The following is a 27,248-nucleotide window of genomic DNA, read 5'->3' on the forward strand; positions in this document are numbered from 1 at the left end:
TTGTAACAACAACACCAATCACAGTAATTCAGTGCGAAAGTAAACGCGTCCTGAGTGGCTCGGTCAAATAAGGCAACAACTTCTCTCGCAGACGGCCGCCAATCACAAGGAAGAAACCACAGGTTCGGGTATACCTTGTTGCAGTCTATTAAGCGTTCAGATATTTTCGCGGAAAACGCCTGCCCCTAATCATCACCATCATCATTATCATCATCATCATCTGCTCACAGAAGTGACCGGTGGCAGTTCTGCTCAGCAGCTGGCGGTTCCGTTGAACGCTAATCAATCCCGATGCACTGGAGATGAAGCTGTATCCTCGAGTTAAGACGTCTTCTCTCTTCTGTTACAACCTCCGTGGACCATCCGAGACAAAACGCTGTGGAATGTCACATTCCCTTGTCGCTGTCATCCGCCCTCATAGTCGCATTTCGTTCCTCTTTTTTTTTTTTTGTTCGTGGTACGACTGTTCTCTCTGTGGCCCGCGGATTCTTGCAGCGCCGATTTTCCCACGACGTCGGCGTCACAATGGTGCCTCTGCAGATTCCTCGCTCGTGGTCCGTGCAACAGTGGCCCGAGTACAGGATCGCCTACCCGCTAGCCGCGAAGCTGTTTCCACGCGCATGATCACAGGACTGAAGCAGTACTCCGGGGACAGGGAGGGTCGTTTGCAAGAGGACTCAAGTGATAGTTGTCTAACCATAACGTTTTTAACTCTCTGCCCAAGGATGATAACCATGACGTTTCTAAACTCTCTGCCCAAGGATGATACCCATGACATTTCTAAACTCTCTGTCCAAGAATGATAACCATGACGTTTCTAAACTGTCTGTCCAAGGATGATAACCATGACGTTTCTAAACTCTCTGTCCAAGGATGATAACCATGACGTTCCTAAACTCTCTGTCCAAGAATGATAACCATGACGTTTATAAACTGTCTGTCCAAGGATGATAACCATGACGTTTCTAAAGTCTCTGTCCAAGGATGATAACCATGATGTTTCTAAACTGTCTGTCCAAGGATAATAACCATGACGTTTCTAAAGTCTCTGCCCAAGGATGATAACCATGACGTTTATAAACTCTGTGTCCAAAGATGATAACTTGACGTTTCTAAACTCTCTGTCCAAGGATGATAACCATGACGTTTCTAAACTCTCTGCCCAAGGATGATAACCATGACGTTTCTAAACTCTCTGTCCAAGGATGATAACCATGAAGTTTCTAAACTCTCTGCCCAAGGATGATAACCATGATGTTTCTTAACTCTCTGCCCAAGGATGATAACCATGATGTTTCTAAACTCTATGCCCAAGGATGATAACCATGACGTTTCTAAACTCTCTGCCCAAGGATGATAACCATGATGTTTCTAAACTCTCTGCCCAAGGATGATAACCATGACGTTTCTAAACTCTCTGTCCAAGGATGATAACCATGACATTTCTAAAGTCTCTGTCTAAGGATGATACCCATGACGTTTCTAAATTCTCTGCCCAAGGATGATAACCATGACGTTTCTAAACTGTCTGTCCAAGGATGATAACCATGACGTTTCTAAACTGTCTGTCCAAGGATGATAACCATGACGTTTCTAAACTCTCTGTCCAAGGATGATAACCATGACGTTTCTAAACTCTCTGTCCAAGGATGATAACCATGACGTTTCTAAACTCTCTGCCCAAGGATGATAACCATGACGTTTCTAAACTCTCTGTCCAAGGATGATAACCATGAAGTTTCTAAACTCTCTGCCCAAGGATGATAACCATGATGTTTCTTAACTCTCTGCCCAAGGATGATAACCATGATGTTTCTAAACTCTATGCCCAAGGATGATAACCATGACGTTTCTAAACTCTCTGCCCAAGGATGATAACCATGATGTTTCTTAACTCTCTGCCCAAGGATGATAACCATGATGTTTCTAAACTCTATGCCCAAGGATGATAACCATGAAGTTTCTAAACTCTCTGCCCAAGGATGATAACCATGATGTTTCTAAACTCTCTGCCCAAGGATGATAACCATGACGTTTCTAAACTCTCTGTCCAAGGATGATAACCATGACATTTCTAAAGTCTCTGTCTAAGGATGATACCCATGACGTTTCTAAACTCTCTGCCCAAGGATGATAACCATGACGTTTCTAAACTGTCTGTCCAAGGATGATAACCATGACGTTTCTAAACTGTCTGTCCAAGGATGATAACCATGACGTTTCTAAACTCTCTGTCCAAGGATGATAACCATGACGTTTCTAAACTCTCTGTCCAAGAATGATAACCATGACGTTTATAAACTGTCTGTCCAAGGATGATAAAATGACGTTTCTAAAGTCTCTGTCCAAGGATGATAACCATGATGTTTCTAAACTGTCTGTCCAAGGATAATAATCATGACGTTTCTAAAGTCTCTGCCCAAGGATGATAACCATGACGTTTCTAAACTCTCTGCCCAAGGATGATAACCATGACGTTTATAAACTCTTTGTCCAAGGATGATAACTTGACGTTTCTAAACTCTCTGTCCAAGGATGATAACCATGACGTTTCTAAACTCTCTGCCCAAGGATGATAACCATGACGTTTCTAAACTCTCTGTCCAAGGATGATAACCATGAAGTTTCTAAACTCTCTGCCCAAGGATGATAACCATGATGTTTCTTAACTCTCTGCCCAAGGATGATAACCATGATGTTTCTAAACTCTATGCCCAAGGATGATAACCATGACGTTTCTAAACTCTCTGCCCAAGGATGATAACCATGATGTTTCTAAACTCTCTGCCCAAGGATGATAACCATGATGTTTCTAAACTCTCTGCCCAAGGATGATAACCATGACGTTTCTAAACTCTCTGCCCAAGGATGATAACCATGATGTTTCTAAACTCTCTGCCCAAGGATGATAACCATGACGTTTCTAAACTCTCTGTCCAAGGATGATAACCATGACGTTTCTAAAGTCTCTGTCCAAGGATGATACCCATGACGTTTCTATAAACTCTCTGTCCAAGGATGATATTACTGCATGTACGTTCTTTAAATGATTCATGCAATGGGTAATTTTTCATCTAATACATTTTATTTTGGACATACGCCATTGCAGTTTTGCATGTTTGTCATAGCAAAAAATACAAGAATGCAAAAAAAAATTTTGAAAGTGTAAACCTACATAACAGATGGTCGCAACTTTGAAACTTCACAGGCATTATGGACAGCATAACGACGACAGCACAGTTGTGACGTTTCGGGAACTGGCATCTGTTCCCGTCAACAGAAAAACAGACTGATATCGGACACTGGAAAAACAGGGTCGTTTACATGTGTTGTTTCCTGCACGAATGTGTAAACATAAAAATAAAATTTACGCCCAGAACAGTTAATCTCGTATGATGGAATTAAAGTCCAGTATGTCTCAGCGTCTTCATAATCAAGCAGTTGTAATGACTTATGTGCACGAGTTTTTGCATAACACCAGCGGCCAGGACTACGCACAACCCAGCAGACCTCGTGTGACATGCAGACTGGTTTCACTCGTACGAATAGACAGCTGTTCGCACCAGACGTCTCTGTGCCTGTTATCAATTATTACTGTTCCTAACATATGCAAACTTACTGGGATCATCATTTCCTTTGTGCCCACACTGGTTTTTTTTTTTTAATTTCGGCGGGAAATAACTGTAGCGTTGCCCTACCAGTGCTGGTCGTACAAAACAATAACTTCTTGAAATCATCGCTATCAAATACATTTGCGCGCATTTTGAAGATACCCGTTCGGTAAAACCCAAAATCTTTACAGTTCTGTAGCGTTTTTAGATACATGCCTCTGGCAATGGAAGAATCTTCTGAGATCGGTAATAAATGTTGTTGGATTTAATTTGTCTTATTATTTTGACATGTTTTACTTTGTAATGAATTTAGACATCAACAGTGAAAGTTGTAGCAGTTGTTGCGTGAGACCTGAACCTAACCGACTATTTTAAAAAAGCAGAGATTATGCATCTTTTAACAGTTTTTTCGTATGAGGATTTCAAAACGAATCGTTATTAGTTTGGGTTATTTATTGTCATTTTTTTTATAAATTCTTCAGGATACTCATGAAGCACACTAGTGCTTTTTTTTCTGTTTATAATCATTTCTGCGCAAACACCTCATCTAAAGCTCTTCTGAGTGGTCACATTAATGCTGTCAGTTCAGAGCTAAGTAGTGGGATCAGCCAGGGAGATTCAAGATGTATTTTTGCAACCAGTCGGTAGTTTCTCGAGCGACCGGGCGTTTCGCAACCAGCTGTCGCAACTCCCTCGGAGCTGATCGAATGCTCTAAGAGCACGCGAGCTCTAAAGCACGCTCGTAAAGAGAGGTCTTCAATCATCGAGACATGCCACAAGGTAAAATTAAGAGAGTAAAAAATAAGGCCAAGGATTTAATTCTATATTACGTTTATGGCTTCCTTAATGACATGTCCTTCCTGGGTCTATAAGTACCTGCAGAGTTTTAAACGACTGCTACTGGTTGCGTGCCATTTAGAAACCCGCGTATTAACCCTCTTAGAGAGGTTTGCGACGCTAGGTTAATTACTCCAAATTATTAGGTCGAGCCGGTGGCATTTGACGCTTGCGATGTGAGGCGTGACTCGGACAGCCATGTCACCTTCACTTGGGACCCAAAAAGACGAATATTTAGGGACCGGAAAAATTCGCGGGTTCAATGACCTCTAGGATGAACTCCATAGTCCTACGTACACTCGGTCAAATGTCACCCTCTCTTTGGCTGCTGTCTTGTGAGACGTCCCAGCGTAGCAGCCTGTGATTCGATAAGGCTTTGGTGGGGCGTTTCTCATTGGCCCAGAGTCATCCAGGTGAGTTGTGAGCCAATAGCAGAGGCAGCACTGAGGTGTAACTATTTGAATTTCAGGCTGTCGTGAAATGAATCCGCGAATTTTTCTGGCCTCTACTGATTGCAAATCATCCAGCGACCTTCGTATATTTACCGTCATCTTCGTAAATTGGCGGGTACTAAAGTCAACTTACTTTCGGCCAGAATCCACGAGAATAATCTTGGTGCATCAACAGTGATTCAAAAACTTAAGACTCTTCCAAGAACGCTCTTATTTCTTCCACGAATATGTTTTTTGACGTGACAACGTCTAATAAATCGATGAACGCCGGCTGCACGCACGAAAAAGTGTCCCATTACGCTCATTGTCCCGTTACGCTGTGTCCCGTTACGCTCAATGTACGCTTGTGCCGCATCTATCTCTCTTCCACTTGATTGGAACAACCATCGATTTGACTTTTTCGAGGCACATTAAACTGGAAACATTCCCATTCGTTTCCTACTTTTCCTATCAATTTCCTATCCTTTACAGAATAATACAGATTTTAGAAGTTAAATAGAAAACATGTATAGAAGTTATAGTAAATAATCTCTTCGTTAAAGTAACAAACATATTTGAATTAATGAGTGCAAATAAAAGTAAATTCAACAATTAAATTGTAGATTTCATTTCACTCCTTCTTTGTATCCATACGAAATAGTGATAATTCAATAAAAAAGATTCAATTTTATTCATAAAAGTATGCAATTATTTCATCAATGTTTTGATATGACGTCACGTTAAACTATCGTCCGTAAACCGACTTTACAGACAACCAATTTTTGTTTTGTTTTGTTTTGTTTGTAACTAAAAACATAACTCGGAAGTTCAAACACGGAGTAGTTAATACGAAGATCTGGTTGTCTGAAACTGCGGAGTGCTGTTCGTTCACTCGAGGCAAAGTCATAGTTGAAAAGTCCGCAACTTCACCGTAGTTTATAACAGCGCGCGCAACCCACACGCCGAGGGTATGGGTGGGGGGGGGGGGTGATGGATCTCCTACATGAAACTAAGACGTGTTTCTAAACTCTGCACATGAACTGAAACAGCGTCCATGTGGCGAAATAAATAGTGTGGTGTCCTGACAGTCAGAAATGATTGGGACCAGACCCTTTTTCGGATTTATGAATTTCTCGAAATAATTCTTGAAATAAACTTAAAATGACGTAATAACGTGTGATTACATATATATATATTATTGCATTAGCTCGAGACCTGCAAAATTCGTGGATTCATTAGGTGATAGGCTAGAATTCAAACACATATACCTTTGAGATGATTTTGCTATTGGCTGTACGAATCTCAACCAGTTATAAACCCTCAACGAAAGAAGGATCGAATCACAGACAAACCAGCTGAGATGACTTACAAGTCGGCAGCCAATGAACTTGCGTTATTTACCCGAGTATACAGGGGTATGTGCAGTCTATCCTGAAGGCCATCGAAACCGCGAAATTTGCAGGTCTCTATGAGTTACGTAGAGCGACACTACACTACTCCATTTTTCTGAGGCGCTGAAGTAATTTGGCTTGAAGGGAGAGGCATTCTTCTCTTCGGCAAAAAAAGAAAATATTTTTCAAATTTATGTAGTTCAGTAATAATTATTTCTGTGTGATTGTATTTGCATTTTCTTGTAATTTTCAGAATTTTAGTATCACCGTGGTTTTATTGCATTCTTAGTTCTTTTTTTTTCTTCTTCGTTTTCGGATTAAGCTGACTTTCGGATTAACGAAGTTAGGATTATCGGAACTCCACTGTATGAATATGAGTAGGGACACCTGTATTTCGCGAATACATTTCGTGTCAAGGTATGTCACAAAACACTATAGCTTTTTCTTAGAGTAATAGCGAATCGTGTGCGTGCAGCAGCAGGTACGGTATCCACATTCCCATTGGCCCCGTCAAGTGCGGGAAAACACCTCTCGCCGACCACAGCCAATAACTACAAGAAAAAAACTACGGTGTTTTGGGATGTAGGGGAGAGTTGGACAAAACCGGGTGGTCTGGTAAAACGGGGTACCGCTGTTATTTCCACTATACCGTGCTGCCATCTACCTCTGATCGTGTCAGTTAATTACTCGTACGAGTACCGCTGGCCAGCAACAAATAGCGCGGCAGTCGGCAGCGTCAAGCGTTGTCTATCGAGAAAAGTGTGTTTTCTGACTGATGTGATGTAATTTTTGGCTTTTGTTTGTATGATAACTGCACATGAATGAAACCGTCAAACTATACAGGTGAGTGGGCATAGAAATGAGTGTAGTATGCACTACAAATACGTGTGTGTACTAACTTGTACGTTTCTCATCTTTCCTTAGAAATGAATTTATTTTGTAGCAAGGCGTAGTCTGACAAAACAGGGTACTGCGTGGTCGGTTAAAACAGGGTAGTACCCTGTTTTATCCGACTATACCCTGTTTTATCAAACCGTTTCTTAACTATAGCTTTAAGTACAATGATCATTTGATATTGTTACCCATAAGTTCTAAACCATTATGTATTTGGTTTCGGGCACAAATTAATGTACAGTATTTTATTTAGACAGTGAACTATCATGCCTTATGTTCGCCAAACCAACAAACAGTCTTGGTCTCAAGATGCTATGAAAAATGCAGTTGCTGAGGTTTTGGCTGCCAGAATGGGATACCTTAAGGCTTCTAAAATGTTTGGCGTCCCACAATCAACTTCTTAAAGCGAGAGTGAAAAAAGCCAGAACTGGTTTATCGCTTGAGAATGCTACTAAGAAAGGCAAGCACTTTAAAATTATTGCATTCTAAGAAGTGTAAAAAATAAATATGTATCATTTTTTAATATATTTATTGAAAAAAAAACTAAATAAAATCTCTATTATTTTGCTGAATGTTGACTTTTTAAAATAAGAAGCATCATAATGTGTGAATTATTATGTTTTAGGCTTGGGCTGGATGTTTCAACCTGCTGAAACCACTGAAAGGCCTTTAGAGGAAATGTCTCGTCAGCAAAGTTTGGCCATTTCAAGCATACACTAACCATTGTAACAACCTACCATGGCTGAATCTGAACCTATGGCCAGCACACCTGAACCTGCATCTAGCCAACGTGAATCTCATGGGCCATTTTCGCAGTGTCTTTTGGATTCCGAAGCATCCACATCAACAGCCACATCGGCATTTGCTGTGTCACCAAAAGACATTAAACCCATACCTACAGCTCAGAGGAAGGTTGAAACCAAAAATAACAGGAGACGTGGCAAAACTGTGATCCTCACAAGCTCCCCTTATAAAAATGAACTAGGCCTAATTGCTGCACAAAGAAAGACATCTGCGCATAGTTCTACTGCCAATCCCAAAACAGTAAAAATAAAACTGAATTCATCTAGAGACAGGTCACATGTTAATGAGTCTACAACTCGCAAAGCCCACAGTAATAAAAAATGCAGTAAAATATCCGTAATGACTCAGGACAACTCTGAAACATCTGATGAAGAGGAAACAAATGCAGCATGTCTCTTCTGCTATGACTTGTATTCAAACTCAAAATCAGAAGAAGGGTGGATTAAGTGTGTTATGTGCGATGAATGGGCACACGAACAGTGTGCAGGTATAGACAGTGATGATGTTGGTTCTTACACTTGTGATTAGTGCCAGCGAAGGAATATTGTTTTGGTATAAATGTGAGGTATAACTTGCACTGATACTCAGAGAGTCTGTGATTTCAAACATTTTGAAAAATGAGATCCTCAGAAACTGATAATGATGACATTTGACTTCCTTATTGTGCTATTTGTTAATCTATCATAGTAAACTGTAATATACATGCAAGTCATAAATCATATGTAATAACGTTGTCAACACTTTTTATTAAATATGTCTCAATTTGTATCGAAATACCTGCACTAATATGTTCGACATTGATGTACCCCGTTTTATCCGACCGGTATGATAAAACAGGGTACTTAGCAACATGAAAGAAAAATATTAATGTTTTATTTCACATTGCTTGGATCCGACTCTTCATATGCGCAATATCAGTAGGGATATACCTATATAGTGATTCCTTGCAAATAATGGATACTCAGGTATAATTACCAGCCACTTAATGAGCATATAAACACTAAGTACCCCTTGATGTAAGTTTTTGGACATACGCCATTGCTAAGAACTTTTTCTGTTTGAAGAAAAACTAATAAATAAAATAAATAAATAAAAATACTCAAAAAAAAATGGACAAAAACACACAAAATTAAGTAAACAATTGCTGTTGTCAACAAGGATATGAACACCATAAAATATTCCGAAACAGGAATATGGTCAGCAAACAAACAAAGAAAAACAAAGAAAAATGTACTAAGAGAACGAAAAAGTCCCCACAAATGATGACAACACAAAAATATTGAAACCCAAAATAATTCAGCACAACAGTTGAAGCGAGACAAAAAACATGACAAAACGAAAAGACAAACAAACACAATAGTTTTACCTAAACAGAAACAAGCGACGTTTCGGGAACTGCTATCTGCTCCCGTCCTCAGGCAGAGACGCACATGGTACGGAAACACAGTCGCACCTGTGTTTCCGTACCATGTGCGTCTCTGCCTGAGGACGGGAGCAGATAGCAGTTCCCGAAACGTCGCTTGTTTCTGTTTAGGTAAAACTATTGTGTTTGTTTGTCTTTTCGTTTTGTCATGTTTTTTGTCTCGCTTCAACTGTTGTGCTGAATTATTTTGGGTTTCAATATTTTTGTGTTGTCATCATTTGTGGGGACTTTTTCGTTCTCTTAGTACATTTTTCTTTGTTTTTCTTTGTTTGTTTGCTGACCATATTCCTGTTTCGGAATATTTTGTGGTGTTCATATCCTTGTTGACAACAGCAATTGTTTGCTTAATTTTGTGTGTTTTTGTCCATTTTTTTTAGTATTTTTATTTATTTATTTTATTTATTAGTTTTTCTTCAAACAGAAAAAGTTCTTAGCAATGGCGTATGTCCAAAAACTTACATCAAGTCATGCACTCCCATTGCACAAATCTTTTAAAGATAACACTAAGTACCCCGTTTTAGCCAACTCTCCCCTACCTAGACACGAAATGTATTCGCGAAATACAGGTGTCCCTAAATATGAGTTAAAATTTCATTCTGCGAAATGTATGACGTTGGGCGCAAATGGAACGTGGTTATGCAACTATGCTAGCTTACGTGCTAGAGGGGTTGCATAACATTAGGCAAAAACACAATAGAGTTTCTTGCAATGTTAGTGGCCGTGTTTCATTTTCATTCTTTTTTTAAATTTTATATGTATCATATTTACTAATTTCAACCGAATCTGATAGCAAGTGGCACTGTCACGCGGACACAATACCTGTATCCTGTGCGAGGCTATGTTCTCACTGCATTTCCTAAATGGCACGCAACGAAAATAGTAAGGCTATTCAATACATTTTTTTTTTCATTATTTATTTTTCATATACAAGTGCAGCACCACCTAAGCTACTAAACCAATCTTGAGATAATGAAAGAATCATTCCGTGAATTGTAGATTAATAGAAAATTTGACTAGGTTTTACGGAGATTAATGAAGGATTATTTTTTTTTTTTGCCAGCTTATTTTCCTAAGAATTCAATAATTTTTTCTCCACTAACAACTTTGTCTTGTCCCACGCAGTGGCAAAAGTATGTTTCTGTATGAACAAAAATTACTGTCAACATAGAGACAACAATAACCTATGTTGGAAGTGTGTATTGAAGAGCTCACCCCCTAAGAGGATTTCATTGAGGCTTCAGCTATAAAATTACCCATAGGGGAGCTTTACCCCCACTGGCGGCATTGCCCTGGACATATCCCCAGTGGCGATTTTCCTCGAATACACTTCGCCTTCGAACTTCCACAGGGAGGTGTTGTGTAGATACATGGAAGTGGGTTGTGTTGAATGAACCGCTGTCATCTTTTAATTTTGACAAAGAATGCCAACTGCAGAGATTCTGTCCGCCCTGTGAGTACGGAAAATGAATATCGAATATGTGAATATGTGCACTCAATATACGTTCACAATTCCATACCTCGGAGACAAGACGCCATGATGTCCATTTTTGAGAAAAGCGCACTTTTAACCACAAACTTGACCAGAGTTTGACGTCATTGCTAGTGGCCTACAACACTTTTATCTATACGATATGTCAAAAATGTTGCGTAGAAAAATAGTTGAGAATGAAAGTGAGGCACTATTTAAAGTAATTTAAAACTGACCTCTTGAAAAAATATGGTTTTTGTGACATAGTGCCGTATGCATCCGAGGTATAGAACTACCGTATATCTAAGGTATAACTGAGGAAGTTAAGACAAAGCATAAAATGACCGAAATTGTAGACCTTGCGTATACATTCCTGCGACACACGGAACGAATATGATATATCTGTATAATATAATATATGATGTATATTATATAATATATTTATAATGACCCGGACGCGGACCATTGTGCTGCTGGTACCGAATCCTGGTGCACTGGTTCACAGGGTGTCACGTTACTCATGTGCCACGTCTCAGCTCTCAGGAGTGCGGCATCTGGTACGAGTAATTTCGTTATCTTTGAAAGATTTGTGCAATGGGAGTGCATGACTTGAAGTAAGCTTTTGGACATACGCCATTGCTAAGCACATGTATGTCTGTAGAAGAAAACTAAAAAAATACCCAAAAGACAAAAACACAAATTAAGCAAAAAATTGCTGTTGTCAACAGGATATAAACACCACATAATATTCCATAACAGAAATATGGTTAACAAACAAAGAGCAGTCGCACCTGTGTTTTCGTACCATGTGCGTCTCTGCCTGATGACGGGAGCAGATAGCAGTTCCCGAAACGCCACTTGTTTCTGTTATGGAAAAACTATTGTGTTTGTTTCGTCTTTTCGTTTTGTCGTGTTTTTGTCTCGTTTCAACTGTTGTGCTGAATTTTTTTGAGTTCAATATTTTTGTGCTGTCATCATTTGTGTTTTTTTTTTCGTTCTATTTTTTTTTTTTTTTGGAATACTATTGTGTTTGTTTCGTCTTTTCGTTTTTGTCGTGTTTTTTTCTCGTTTCAATTTTTTTTTGGGTTCAATATTTTTGTGCTGTCATAATTTGTGTTTTTTTTTTTTTTCGTTCTCTTAGTCCATTTTTCTTTGTTTGTTGACCATATCCCTGTAATGGAATATTATGTGGTGTTTATATCCTGTTGACAACAGCAATTTTTTGCTTAGTTTGTGTTTTTGTTTTATGGTATTTTTTAGTTTTCTTATACAGAAAAATTGCTTAGCAATGGCGTATATCCAAATGCTTACTTCAAGACGAGTAATTTAGTTAATGGGACGGAAATGCGTAACAACGGTGCTTGTCATCTGTGGAAGATGGCGCCAACCAAAGTTCACAAAGGCAAATGAGTTTCAACAAGATATAAGCAGAATTTTAATGCACTTGCTTGTCGAAAATAAGGTCCAAAGTCAAGGTTTGGTATTTTTTCAAGTACTTTTTTTCCGCTTTTATCGGAGCCTCTACAGTGCTGCACGGGAAGTAATTACATTTTTTGGACATTAAAAAATATAACTCACGAAAAATAAGGTTTTAATAAAAGTATTTGTTTACTACATATCTACATTAAATTTTCACATAGTCGCCATTCAGTCTCAAGCATTTTACGCAATGCTATATACCAGTTTATTTAACCCCTCTGCATAGAGGCTCGCCGCCTGGAAATTAAACCAGTTGACAAACGTAATTTTGTACATGTTGCTGTAATTTTTGATTTAAGTTTCATTAAATCAAACCAAATGAAGCCCTTTTTGTCCCAAAAAAATTGGTTGTCTGTAAAGTCGGATTACGGACGATAGTTTAACGTGACAACGTCATAACAAAACATTGGTGAATTGATTGCATACTTTTATGAATAAAATTGAATAATTTTTATTGAATTTTCACTATTTTGTATGGATACAAAGAAGGAGTGAAATGAAATCTATAATTCAATTGATAAATTTACTTTTATTTGCACTCATTAATTCAAATATGTTTATTACTTTAACGAAGAGGTTATTTTAACTATAACTTTTATACATGTTTGCTATTTAACTTCAAGATCATCGATAATGTTTTACGCTTTTTCGCAATTACACATTTAACGACGAAGTTTGTTCGTCGTGGAATTAAACGTAGAATTTAATAAAAATGCCCTTGCAGACAATAAAATAAGTATTAGTAAGTTTAAGAAAGAATTTCGGCTTTAATCTCCAACCCAGACGCACGTGGTGCGCTGGGTCCGAAATTAAAATTCGTCGAGAATATTTTACGTTTTTATGTCTTCTAGTGCTCAAAATGATATGCAATTGTGGTCCCGGGCACGAAATGTTATTTATAATTCATTAATAATAACGCCCATCGCGATAAACAAAGGAAAATATGTATTAACGAGTGCCTGGTTGCCGCGGAAGCGGCTAGATAGCGCGATCCGTTCGATTCGCGTCCGTCACCGTAGATAGCAGCACCGTAGAGGAGTAATATAATTTCGTTTTTATAATACGATTTTATAACAAATACGCATCCCAAATACACCAAACATATTTATAATGTGTAACAATAGTTTTTTTAAAACATTGTGCAAACGATCCCGGGTATAATTTGTTTTATTATGTGTAACTGTAAAACACCATTGTTCGTACAAAAACGTATTTGAAAATTCAACATTACTTTTAAATAACCGCACCGATTGTGCTGAAAATCGATGGACGATCGTTAAATTACATAATATTAATAATTCAATCGACGAAAACATGATTGAAAAGTCAAATCGATGGTTGTTCCAATCGAGCGGAAGAGAGATAGATGCGGCGCAAGCGTACAATGAGCGTAACGGGACAATGTGCGCTACGGGACACTTTTTCGTGCGTGCAGCCGGCGTTCATCGATTTGTTAGACGTTGTCACGTCAAAAAATTCGGGATTAAATTTTTTGGTGTCCTAGTTTGGTGTCGTGTGAGTGCACTTGCAGACTCGTCAACGCCTGAAGTCGCTAGTCTCCGGGGTCGTATGTCACGTGTGTCTGACGAATAGGAGACTCTCTCTGTCTGTGCGCTTGGGTCGGTGTTGCGCGCGCACACACGTCTGGTCCTGGAGACTGCGTGCGTGCGTGTCGGGAGACCGTTCGTTGAACCCGGGTCCGCGACCAGCGACCAGGGTTTATGGGGGGGGGGGGGGGGGAGCTCGCACTTTACGACCCAGGGCTGTCCTTCTATCCGCGGGCCTCCTTCGCGCGGCGAACACACAACACCGCGCTTTCAATTAACGGCGAGGAAGCTTCCCCTTTTACCACGTGTGCCCGCCAAACTTCCTCTCTCTCTCTCTCTCTCTCTCTCTCTCTCTCTCTCTCTCTCTCCACGACCCTGGTGGCTCTTCAGAGGTCTGTCTCGCTCTCACACTGTCCACTGTCCGCCCGGCTTGCTGACATCGCATTCCTTCTTCCGAAACATCAACAAGATTTAAAAATGTTCCTGACGTGATAACGTCTTATAAATCTATGAACCGCCGGCTGCACGCACGAAAAAAATTTGTCACGTTCCACCTGAGCCGAGCGTGCAAGGACACGGCCGACCACCGTGCAAGAAAATCTCCTATAATATCAAACAGGTTAAGGCGGGGCTTTTTTTTAACTAGTTGTTCGTGATTATGTTCAAACAAATTATTTAAAATTAAATTTGCAAAAAAAAAACTGTTAATAATATTTGAAAATTAAAAAAGTATGCAATTTTTCAATCAATTTTTTCTTATGACGTTATCACGTAAAATTATCGTCCGTAAACCGACTTTACAGACAACCCCCTTTTTTTAATATTACTATTTGTTGATTTCTCCTGGACCATTAAATAGTGTCATTTGAAAGTTTTAAAAACTGTTCTAGACACCAATTATCATTTCACAGGAGAAACTATATGCAAAAGTTTGTAACTATTTAAAATAATACATTATATTAGTTGTGTCCTGTGTCCCAAAAGAGGTAAAATTAATTTATATTAAAAATATAATATTTAAACAGAAAAACGATTGAAAAAAATATGTTGTCTTTTAATTAAGTTTACTTAGAAGTAAGAATGGGATATAATAGGATGATGCTCTTTATGGCATAAAACAAGAAAATATATTTATAAAAATTCTCATTCCTAAATTTCCATTAAAATATAAATTTGTCAATTGCATGAAAAAATCATTACATTATGAAGCTGTGTCTAAGACTGTTGCAAGGACAGAGATATCTTGTATTGGAAAGAGAGAGTAGATGTCTATTAAAATGCACAAGGGAAACTACCAGACCACAATATTTCCCCGTGTATATCCTGCTTGCTTCGATGCATGCCATAACTTTTCACCCCCGATGGTGATTAGTTTATTTAAATCAAATTTTTCTTCTCTTCCTTTTGCGTCGAAATTATTGAAAAGGCCCCGGAGTACTTGTCTCCAACCTTCTAGCTCCTTGTGTTTGTCTTCACGTGTCTGTGAAGATGAACGCCACAGTTCGGGGCGAGCTTACACTTCTGTGAAGAAGCCCTCTGCCTGGAGATCCAATGCGCCTGGAAATGGCACGCGTGCTAGCGTGACCGCTTACATGCACTGTTAGAAATTGCAACAAATCTACGGACTTTTCAAAGAAGAATTTAACCGAAATAAACGAAGAGATCTTTGTAATTTCGTAGGAACTACGCCCTTTATTTCGACTTGTATGTTTCGTTTCAAACTAAGGTGAACACACAATCGTACAAAATTAGAGTGTTCTTACTGTAGGCTTAATCAGTTTTTAATGTTTTGCCAATGCACCTAAAATATTCTTTTGGATTCATGTTCGAAGCAAGTGAACAGAGAGAAGATACCAAGGTAGCTTGTAACTCAAGCGCGGCTCCAGAAGGGGGGCGGTGGGGGCGATAGCCCCTCCCGAGACCAATTTTATTGATTAGTGTGTATTCATGTTTACTTAAATATTTAATTTCATATGTTTAAACTTTTATCTCATCAAAAGTTGCATGGAGCTACTAAGGTTCTGTATTTGAAACCTGTAATTTGTAAATAATATTTAGAGACCCGTAAAATTCGCGGGTTCATTTCGTGTTATGCTACAATTCAAATAATTATACCTTAGTGCTGCTTCTGTCATTGGCCCACTGTTAATCTGGAGGACTGAGGGCAATTAGAGACCCTCACTCATAGAAGTGTCGAATCACAGACCACCCAGTCGAGACGACTCACAAGTCAGCAGCCAATGAGCAGGTGGCATTTGCCCGAGTGTGTGGAGGATATTGGAGTCCATCCTGGAGGTCATTGAACCCGCGAATTTTACGGGTCTCTAGTAATATTCCAAGGCCGATATCCGACCACTTTCATTTTTTTTTTTGCAACTACGACCTTTCTTTGTGCGATAGCCCCTACCCGAAAAAGTCGTCCCGAAGCCGCCGTTGTTGTAACCAGAGTTCTTGGTAAGCTGAAGGTGGGAATGTTGAACGGTGTGCTTGCGAGGCGAGTCTGACCCTCAGGAGCGGACACTGTCTCTGCCCGGGTCCGGTCAGGGGGTTCGTAATTGGATCCGGGAACATAATTAGGCGGGGGTCGAGTCCGTACCGGCGTCCACGCACGATCCCCCAGTAATGACCCGCCTGCGAGATTAATCTCAAAATTGAATCGTAGCGCGGGGCTGTTTCGGAGATCGACCGGAGAAGTGAACACAATAAGTCTTTGCTAATCTCCCGGTTCGGAAACCCGGGTGGGGAAGACCGGATTGAAGGACGCGAGACTCGTGAGTTGCTAGTGGTCCGAGGGGCGCTCTGAGGCCGGGTTTACGAACCACAAGACAACGGACGGTCGTTCATGAAGCAACAAAGTCGCCGAACAAAACTTGAAACGGTGAAACAGTAAAAAAGGGGGTTAACTGTAATGTCGGTTTACGGACGATAGTTTAACTTGACAACGTCATAACAAAACATTGATGATTTGATTGTATACTTTCATGAATAAAATTGAATAATTTTGATTGAATTATCCCACTATTTTGTATGGATACAAAGAAGGAGTGAAATGAAATATACAATTTATTTGATAAATTTACTTTTATTTGCACTCATTAATTCAAATATGTTTATTACTTTAACGAACAGATTATTTTAACTATAACTTTTAAACATGTTTGCTATTTAACTTCTTCCAATCTGTGTTGTTCTGTTAAGGATAGGACGATGATAGGAAAAGTAGGAAACGAATGGGAGTGTTTCAAGTTTAATGTGCCTCGAAAAAGTCAAGTCGATGGTTGTTCCAATCGAGTGGAAGAGAGATAGATGCAGCGCAAGCGTCCAATGAGCGCAACGGGACAATGTGCGTAACGGGACACTTTTTCGTGCGTGCAGCCGGTGTTCATCGATTTATTAGACGTTGTCACGTCAAAAAAAGTTAAAGTAAGGAAAATTATATACGTAACTTAAAAGTCTAAAACACGATGAACAATTAAATAATGAGATGAATTCTGAACTTGGAGAAAGTGAAGGCTACACAGCGGCGACGAGACTGCAGCAAGAGTACAACTGCACCCGAACCACTTGTATGAACCTACTTGGTGAGATGCGCGCCAGCCCACGCAGAGGAAGTCGTTCCGCCGGGGAGATAAGAGGGAGGCGAAGAGCGGTGTGAAGAAGGGTGGATGATAACACGGGCTTGCGGATGAGCGGGGTAAAGAAAGGGCGAATTGCGATGGCAGAGTTGTCAGCTTGGCTGAATCTTCGCTTTATGTAACGGTATTTCAGTGCGTAAATTTTTTTTTGTGTAAGCGATTAGCGAGATATTCAAGCGAATTATTTTTTGAACAAAAAAACCGTGTTTGTTCTTTTTTGCACTTGGCGTAGCGTCATTTTTTTCACCGATAACACTGAGATCATTCGGTATTTTTGCCATATACCATAGTCTGAAATAAAATAAAAAGGATACAAAAAAATCTAACTCGGTAACGAGCAAATTCATGTGTTCTCATGATGCAAATACACACGGCTCCGATAAAAGCGAAAAAGATTTGAAAAAAATATTATAGCCCGGCTTTGGACCTAATTTTCGACAAGTAATTTTATTAAAATACTTCCTATCTTTTTAAAAATTATCAAACAGTTAATAATATAAAGTTTTTCTTTTGGGTTTGTGGACTATGGTTCGCGCCATCCGCCACAGATGGCAGCACCGTGGTTACGCATTTCCGTTCCATGCGACTTCCGTTGCATTCACGAAATACTCCTACCAAATGCCGCATACCGAGAGGTAAGATGTTACACAGCAAAAAGACGAATAATACACGAGATTATGACTAATGATTAGAGACCTGTAAAATTCGCGATTTCAAATCCCTAAAGGATAGACTCCATGATCCTCTACGCACTCGTGCAAATTACATCTGCTGATTGGTTACCGACTCGTAACACCTGTTGACTGGAATGATCGTGATTCGCTAATTCTTCCGTTAAAGATTTTTCATTGGCCCAGAGTCCTTTAGATAAACTGTGGCCCAATCACTGAAGCAAAATAATGTCAAAAGTATTTGGACTCTATCCTATCGCGAAATGAATCCGCGAATTTTACAGGTCTCTACTAATGATACTTTATTGAAAAATTCTTCGAGCGAGGAGGGGCATACAAAAATGTCGCAAATATACGTGAGCTTAAATTATGCAAGTGTGCAAGTGTGCAATTATGCAAGTATACAAGTATGCAAGTATACAAGTATTGCAGTATGCAAGTATGCAAGTATGCAAGTGTGCAAGTAGGCATGTAAGTGTGCAAGTGTGCAAGTATACAAGTATGCAAGTATGCGAGTGTGCAAGCATGTAGCATCGACTCCTCCTCTCCCTGCCCCCACCACGCGGCACAGAAGCCCGTGACGCCGGGAGCACAGAAGCGCACGCGGCACAGAAGCGCACTGACCTCCTGAGCACGCCGCCCAGCAGCGACGCGTTGAGGCACTCGGGCGGCGACAGGCGCCGCTGCACCTCGCCCACCGTCACCTTGTACTTGGACGTGGAGGACAGCAGCGACAGGCGGCCGGGCACGCTGCAGAACACGTCCGACGGCGCCGACGCCCCTGACAACAGCAAGCCCTTAGCGTTACCGCCGCGTCGCCCCGCGCCACCTGCAACACACGCGCCCGTTATCTCCCTCTCTCTCTCTCTCTATCTCTCTCTCGACACCGGACACGTGTTCGTCAGGAGAGACCTCAGCACCAGCAACACACTACAAAACACTGTTTGTATCAACTCAATGAGTCGCGGTAACAGCCATATGTAGAGACCGGGAAAATTCGCGCTTTCGATGACCTCTAGGATAGACTCCACAACCCTCTATACACTCAGGCAAATGCCACCTGCTCATTGGCTAACTGACTCGTGACACCTGTCAACTGGGATGCTTGCGATTCGATACTTTTTTTGGTGGAAGGTTTCCCATTGGCTAAAAGTCCTTCAGATAAACTGTAAGCCAATCACAGAAGCAATATAAATGTACAGTTGTTTGGATTCTTGCATATCGTGAAATGAATCCGCGAATTTTTCCGGTCTATAGTCATATGTAGAGACCGGAAAAATTCACGGATTCAATCGGCGATAGGCTAGAATTCAAATACTTTATGCTATTGGCTTACTGTTCATCTGTACGAATCTCAACAAATTATAAACCCTCAACCAAAGAAGGATCGAATCACAGACAAACCAGCTGAGATGACTCACAAGTCAACAGCCAATGAACAGGCGTTATTTGCCCGAGTGTACAGGGGAATGTGCAGTCTATCCTGAAGGCTATTGAAACCGCGAATTTTTCCGGTCCCTAGTCATATGGTAGCTCAAACACAGATTATTTTTTTTTTTGCTAACAGTCTGGGCTCAGACTATCAAATCCTTCAACAATAAACTATTTAATTACAATTGCACATTTCGTGCCATAAAAGTTTCACGTCAACAGTACACAGCACACACACGTGAAGAACTGGGCCGATGTCACACCATGAGGTTGAACTGGAACGGCCGACAGTTTCTATGCGGTGGTTTTCCTTCCACTACAGTTGCTCACATGTTAGATTTGGATGCATTTATTCAGTGCATTCTGCAGAGACCTGTACTGCACACTCTCAGAAAAAAGCGGCCGAAAGAACATTCAGCCAAAAAAACTCTGCCGAAGTTTCAGCGCATGGTGTGTCACCAACCTCGGTCTGAAGTCGCAAATGGCTCGCCGTTTCCAATTAGTCTGATAACAAAATTTCAGGGGAGAAATATTTATATCTAAATATGAGACAACGGAAGCTACGTTGTATGCATTACCAAAGGCGCAAATCTAGTTGATTCTCAGGGTTGTGTGGTTGGGGGAAAGGTGGGGTCGAAGCTGCCGCCGAAGAGTTCCGCGTGTGGGGGATTGCGACACAAGTGATATCACCAGTCGGTATTTATTTATATATCGCCTTCCTTGGTTGCGAAGTTAATGCGGTATGCCTTTTCTTACACTTAACCACTTTTCTACAATTACATCAAATAGTGTAATATTAAAAATTAAGCATGATATAAGCAGATGTTGACTAAATATTAAAAGAACAAATTAAATTTGTAACTTAATGTTCAAATATTAACTATTACAAAAGATTCAACCATAACTAATTTAAAGTAATTAAAAATTAAGCATAGGCATAAAAAAGGAAAGTAATTGAACATACAGCAAATAGTATCAAAACCGGAAAAAATAGGTGCTACTACATTAAAACCAGTCATTCGCACATTTACACACAGATTCAAGCAGTGGGGTAGCGGCGAAGTGGTCATGGTAAGCAGTTGTTACAAAGATGTTTTTTCAGCCTGTACTTAAAGGAAGCTAGATTTTTTGTTTGCCTTGTCGCTTGGTCTAATTCATTCCAGAGCCTGCTACTCACGGTTGCAAAAGATCCCGACAGACATTTGGATGAGTGCACTGGGATTGATAGCATTGGGTTGCGTGTGGATCGCGTGTCATTGCTATGGTAACTATGTACGCCCGTATGCGTTTATATCGCGTTTATGAACCCCGTTTCCCAGTTACTACTGCCTTCACACAGTGAAGGACTTCTTTGATTCCAGGGGAGCCCAGAGAACTCCCCCCCCCCCCCCCCCCCCGGATACACACCCATATGCATTACTCAACAGTAGGAACACAAAAATAAAGTGCATGATCATGAAACAGTAAGTAAAACGGAATATTTAATTATGAATACATTCATAACTTAAAAAAAATAGTACATAGTTACTTTTAGCATCGATCTTGCAAATCTTCAACGTTCAACAAAACATCCAAAATTGATATTAGATATATACTTTCGAATTGTACGAGCGCGGAATGAAACTGAAAAAACAAGAAGGAAGCGAGATGGAAAAGAAAACAGTGGGGAGGTTCATTACATATTTGCCTAAATTCAACGCCGTAACCGTAAATAATAATAAAAATATGACACGCGATAACGAGATTAAATTCTTCTTCCGTCCAGGCATCTCTGCCCTCGTATATTTAAGCGGAGCAGGCAGCCGTTCTGTGGAGTAAGATTTTAATACGGCCAGAAAGCAGTCCGGCAGTGCATTATTAAGCGAGGGGCAACCCCCCCCCCTTCTCCCCCCCACCCAAGGAGGTGGATCATCCACTAGGGGTTTTTAATTAAAATATCTGTCCCTAGGAGAAGGGCGCAAACGCATAGCGGCGGGGGTTGGCAAACATGTGCACAGCACGCCAGCAGGGCTACCAAAGGAGCGGAAGTACTTGTATTAAGAGAGTCTTCTCCGGAAGAGGGGAGTGGGTAGAGAGAGGTCGAAGGGGTAACAATGGGCCGGAAAGAGGGGGGGGGGGGGGGGAGGCAGGCTTCGCAAACTATGCCAAACATCTCGGGCGCGAGCAGCAAACACAACACACAAACTTTTACAAAGAGAAACCCCCGGCGATTGAAGAATGTCTCATCCCCCCCCCCCCCTTGGACTCGGAGGCATGTGAATTCATCCGACCACATCATTACAGCGTCAAGAACAGACGCCTGCGAAAAAAAAAAAAAATTCCGTTGGCCATGAGCATTCGTTTAAAAATAAACCCCCAGAAAATTTTGCGAAATAATTTGTGATAATCAGGGCGTGCTTAAAGCAAAGGGCTATGGTCTGCCACTTCACGCCGTCACATAGTCAAGGAATTTTAAAGTGTGCAATCAAAGATTCAAATATTTAACTGTATGAATTTATTCAACTTAGTTTCTCAGGGGTTTGTTTGTTTCTTATTTAAATGAATTGTTGACTATTAAAACATAACCAAATATGGTTGCTATTTTTTTTATTTTATTAAAGATGATTTGATAAATTCGTGAACTCGTAATGCCTTCCGATTAGGAATACTTATATTTCCATTGCAACGCAGGCGTGAAGTAACTGAAATCGGCGTAAAATTTTGATGATTAATTATGGTGAAACTGGTGCTCTGGTAAAATCATTATTCGTGTATTTTTAAAAGATTTGTTTTTATAAATTTGCTGTGAAATATTTTAATAAGTTCACTTTCAATTATTTTTCAAAATCGATGATAAATTTTGACTAAGCGAAATTTTCTCAAACAGATCTATTAAAAAAAATTGTAAACATTGTTGCCTGTCTTCTGTGTAGTGTGAATGTAGTGGCAAGAAACGTTTTGTATCTTGTTTGTTTCTGATTTAATACAAGTTTTTGAGCATACTCTATTGAAAATTTGCACTGTTTGTTATGGAAAAAATTCAAGAATGCAAAATCTTAATATAAATAAATCCAGTGTCCTGATGTTTGTTTCCAGTGAACTCTTCACCAAGTCAACCGATTTCGATGAACATTGGCATTTATGTGTAATTTTTTCCAACTTGAGAGATAGGATAATTTTTATTTCGATTAATGGTCTTAATAATTTATAATTAATAATAAACTGATCATCAATGTTGATTGGTGTTTAAGCCCGGGAAACAGTGGGCACTTCGTCTCCATGACAACGTTGCGTGCTCGAGAGTCGGAAAACCATCGGTGCTATTCGTGTTTTCTTCGGCACATTACAAAGCATTGTATTAAGTTTTTGTCAAAATTAATTAATTTTCAGTTTATTTCATTTATTATAACTGTAAATAAGAGATTTGATCTTATTTTTTCCCTCATTAATACAACCGTGCGAAGCCGGGTCGGGCAGCTAGTAGAAAAATAAAAATGAAAACATATACCCACAAAGAACTAGCCTAACTCAGTTGACGTCAAACAGGTGGATTCAACGACGAAACTAAACAAGTTTTATGGTCAAGACAACGTCGACAGCACAGGAGAATACATTCAAAATTTAAATATGAGACAGCACAAATAATTCTGTGGAAGGAATTAAGTCATGAAAAATTAACAGCACAGATGAACACAATGGGTAGCAACGACCAGACAGTTTCAAAGAGAACAGTAAATGCAGACAGACAAAAACCTGGAAAACGAACACAAAGATGAAAATAAACAGGTATGGACAACATAATTACGACAGCACCGACCAACACAGCAGGTCTCCTGTGACAAAACACTTGCGACGTTTCGGAAACTGGCGTCAGTTCCCGTCATCAGGAACAGCAGACTGAAGTTGTGTTCGTTCGTCCAGGTTTGATTTCTGTCTGCACTTACAGTTCCTGTTGACACTGTCTAGTCGTTGTTAGCCCACTTTATTTGTCTGTGCTGTTAATTTTTTCATGACTAAATCCCTTCCACGGAATTTCTTGTGCTGTCTCATATTTAAAATTTCAATGTGTTCGTCTGTGTTTTGTTGTCCATAATACTTGTTTAGTTGCATCGTCGGGTCCATCTGTTCCACATCAGCTGATTGAGTCTTATTCTCTGTGGGTTTGTGTTTTAATTTATATTTCTTATTTTGCATTCTTATTTTTTTTCCATGGCAAACAGTGCAAAACTGAAATGGCTTAGACTATGCAAAAAAAAATTGTATTGAATCGAAAATTCCCCCGTGTGTATGAAGCATTTAAAGAACGTAATTTGTTTCTGCCTGTCGCGCGGCGAATAAGTCGCATGTTCACAATAACGCGATATTCTGCTGTCGCGACGCGTCCTTCACGTCGCGTCTGTCGCGCGATTGGGATTTCAGCATGAAGTTCAGCCGCGCGATACTAACACAAAGGAGATACATAATTACTCCGACATTTCCAAGGTACGGTAATGGCGTATTTTCTAGTTAGTCGTCTTTCCACAAGGACGTCCTTCAAATTACCATCCGGTAGCAGAAGCATAAAGTAAAACATGTAACACTAAAGTTACAATCATATGTAAATGTCTAATAATTAATATCGGCGTCACGATGAATTAGCCGGGACAGCTTTTAATCACCATAGAAAGGAAGAAAAATTTTTTTTACTGTACATTCCTTTCACAAAATGGCCGGTAAAAATGTTTTCCTTTGCAAAAAATTAACTTGTCTGCTCCAAAATTATCAAGGTAAAATTTTTCTTAAGAAATATTTGCTAATTGCGAAGTTATAATAATTTGCCATTTTTTTTTTTGCTGTCATTTCACCAACGTCACAATAGCATACAAACTTTCATTTAAGATCCGGTTTAACATAAATACTTGTCCTGCGTGTGAGGGCCTTGGGACAGGTCGTGATTGGGCTGGATCATAACCTGTTCATGCTGAACTGGAGTGTGGTCAGTTTGCTGTAGTGTCTTCAAGTGTGAGGCGTGAGTCACGTCTAGGAGTCACGAGAGATGGGTGAAGTGTGACACGTGCGTTACGAAAATAAATATAGTTTAAAAAACTAAAGAAACATGCTTTTAAAGATTATCAAACTAAAAAGTAAAAAATAATTTTAAAATTTAATTTATGACAATAGTAGGTATATAAGCAATACTAGTATAAATGAGAAAAAAGCTTGAGGCGCTTTGTGCCATATTTTTTGAATATTAAGCGCCCCATGCTTTTTTCTCATTTATACTAGTATTGCTTATATACTATTGTCATAAATTTAATTTTAAAATTATTTTTTACTATTTAGTTTGATAATCTTTAAAAGCATGTTTCTTTAGTTTTTTAAACTATATTTATTTTTAACTTTTTAGTTTGATATTCTTTAAAAGCATGTTTTTTAGTTTTTTAAACTATATTTATTTTTAACTTTTTAGTTTGATATTCTTTAAAAGCATGTTTTTTAGTTTTTTAAACTATATTTATGTATAATTATCATAGGGAAATGAGTTACCGACACTACCTATTACCATCTGAGATAACTATTTGGAGTTGCAACGTCACAAAGAAATGGTAAAGTCTCTACGAATCATTTGCAGTTAGATGTATGGATATAATATTAGAATTTACCGGGGAAAAAAAAAAACATTTTTCTTTTCGGCGTGGCCGGGAGTAGAACCCACGAATACTGAATCCGAAAGCTGACGTCACAGAAGTCGCGCGCCTTAGACCGCTCGGCTAACGAACGTAATGAAATGGATGGGACATTTTATAGTGATGAGTCATTCACTCTTAGTCGAAAGAGTTACAGACGGACAGACAAACATACAGGTGAAGCTAATATAAAGCATGTAAAAATTGGTTGTCTGTAAAGTCGGTTTATGGACGATAGCTTAACGTGACAACGTCATAACAAAACATTTATGAAATGAATGCATACTTTTATGAATAAAATTTAATCATTTTTATTGAATTATCACTATTTTGTATGGATACAAAGAAGGAGTGAAATTAAATCTACAATTTATTTGATAAATTTACTTTTATTTGCACTCATTAATTCAAATATGTTTATTACTTTAACGAAGAGATTATTTTAACTATAACTTTTATACATGTTTGCTATTTAACTTCTTCAAATCTGTGTTATTCTGTTAAGGATAGGACGATGATAGGAAAAATAGGAAACGAATGGGAGTGTTTCAAGTTTAATGTGCCTCGAAAAAGTCAAATCGATGGTTGTTCCAATCGAGTGGAAGAGAGATAGATGCGGCGCAAGCGTACAATGAGCGTAACGGGACACATCGGTACGGGACAATGTGCGTAACGGGACACTTTTTGGTGCGTGCAGCCGGCGTTCATCGATTTATGAGACGTTGTCACGTCAAAAAAAAGTTGCAGGAATCACGTCAATTAATACGACAGCAACCCGTCTTCCCCTCCTCCATCTGATCCGGCAACTTCACGTCGAGAGCAACATCAAACAAGATTATAACACGTACGTCAGGTAGGTGGTCGATGGAGGGGGTGTGGGGAGTGGGGGGGTGGACTAGTGGACTAGCAGGGTCCGAGGTAGCCCTAGTTACAGGCCGGTAATTACCGCGTGCCGGAGCTGCTGTCGGATGCACTCCGACACGCAGGGGAATGCACGTAAAAAACCAAACCACTAGCAGCCGGGTTTACACGGGAAGCCTTCTTTTCACAGACGAGAGAGCCAAACGCCCGATCGTTAGAGACCGGAAAAATTCTCGGTTTCAATGGCCTTCAGGGTAGACTGCAAATTCCCCTGTACACTTGGGAAAATAACGCCAGTTCATTGGCTGCTGACTTGTGAGTCGTCTCAGCTGGTTTGTCTGTGATTCGATCCTTCTTTGGTTGAGGGTTTATAATTGGTTGAGGTTCGTCCAGATGAACAGTAAGCCAATGGCAAAATCATCTAAAAGGTATATGTATTTGACTTCTAGTCTATCGCCGAATGAACCCGCGTATTTTTCTGGTCGTGCATCTTAGGTTTTTTTTGTTCATTGTAAATAAATATGGCGGTGTTGATAAAAGGAAATACCATAAACAAGACAACGGTATTTATTTGTACGCCGCCATATTTTTCGTTTGCCATGTGTCCGGAGAATGTTTATTTTGGACAACTCATGATAACTAATGGTCAATTAGGTTAGGTTAGCTCATTATAAATACTAAAAAACATTGTGGACGGTTGATTTGGTTAGGATAGCTACATTAAAGATACTGTGAAATCATGTAAACTGTTTCCTAGCGCTGGAAAGCTACATATTAAAAAGTTATTGGCTAAGCAACCATAAAATGATTTTACAGTATTTTTAATGTAGCTACACTTACCTAATATAACCAACCATCCACAATGTTTTAAAGTACCTATTTATAATGTAGCTAACCTATCCTAATCGACCGCAAAATTTAATGCCACACCGGTTTATACAATGAGATAGAACGGCGTATGACGTATGAATAAGCTACATCCCAAATAAATACACCTGTTTTGTTACGGGGGGGGGGGGGGGGGAAGCGAGCATTAACTTCGGGTGTGGCTCTCTCGTCTGTGAAATTGAGGCTTCCCGGTTTACACGAGCGAGTCAGGTAGCTCCAGCGAGGAGGATGA

The 27,248-nt window shown here is 39.6% G+C and overlaps 1 protein-coding gene across 3 annotated transcripts in view; it reads right to left on the bottom strand.

Annotated features, from left to right (window-relative positions):
* Positions 1–27,248, bottom strand: part of LOC134528558 (transcription factor AP-2-epsilon) — a 387,195-nt gene that overhangs the window by 41,820 nt on the left and 318,127 nt on the right. For 2 of the 3 annotated variants that reach the window (XM_063362291.1, XM_063362289.1), the window contains exon 6: positions 18,816–19,020. In XM_063362291.1, the coding sequence (XP_063218361.1) occupies positions 18,816–19,020 (205 nt within the window). The remainder of the gene's footprint in view (positions 1–18,815; positions 19,021–27,248) is intronic. The other variant, XM_063362290.1, reaches the window with a different exon arrangement.

The sequence above is a fragment of the Bacillus rossius genome, chromosome 1 (genome assembly GCF_032445375.1).
Source record: "Bacillus rossius redtenbacheri isolate Brsri chromosome 1, Brsri_v3, whole genome shotgun sequence".
NCBI classification, from domain to species: Eukaryota; Metazoa; Arthropoda; class Insecta; order Phasmatodea; family Bacillidae; genus Bacillus; species Bacillus rossius.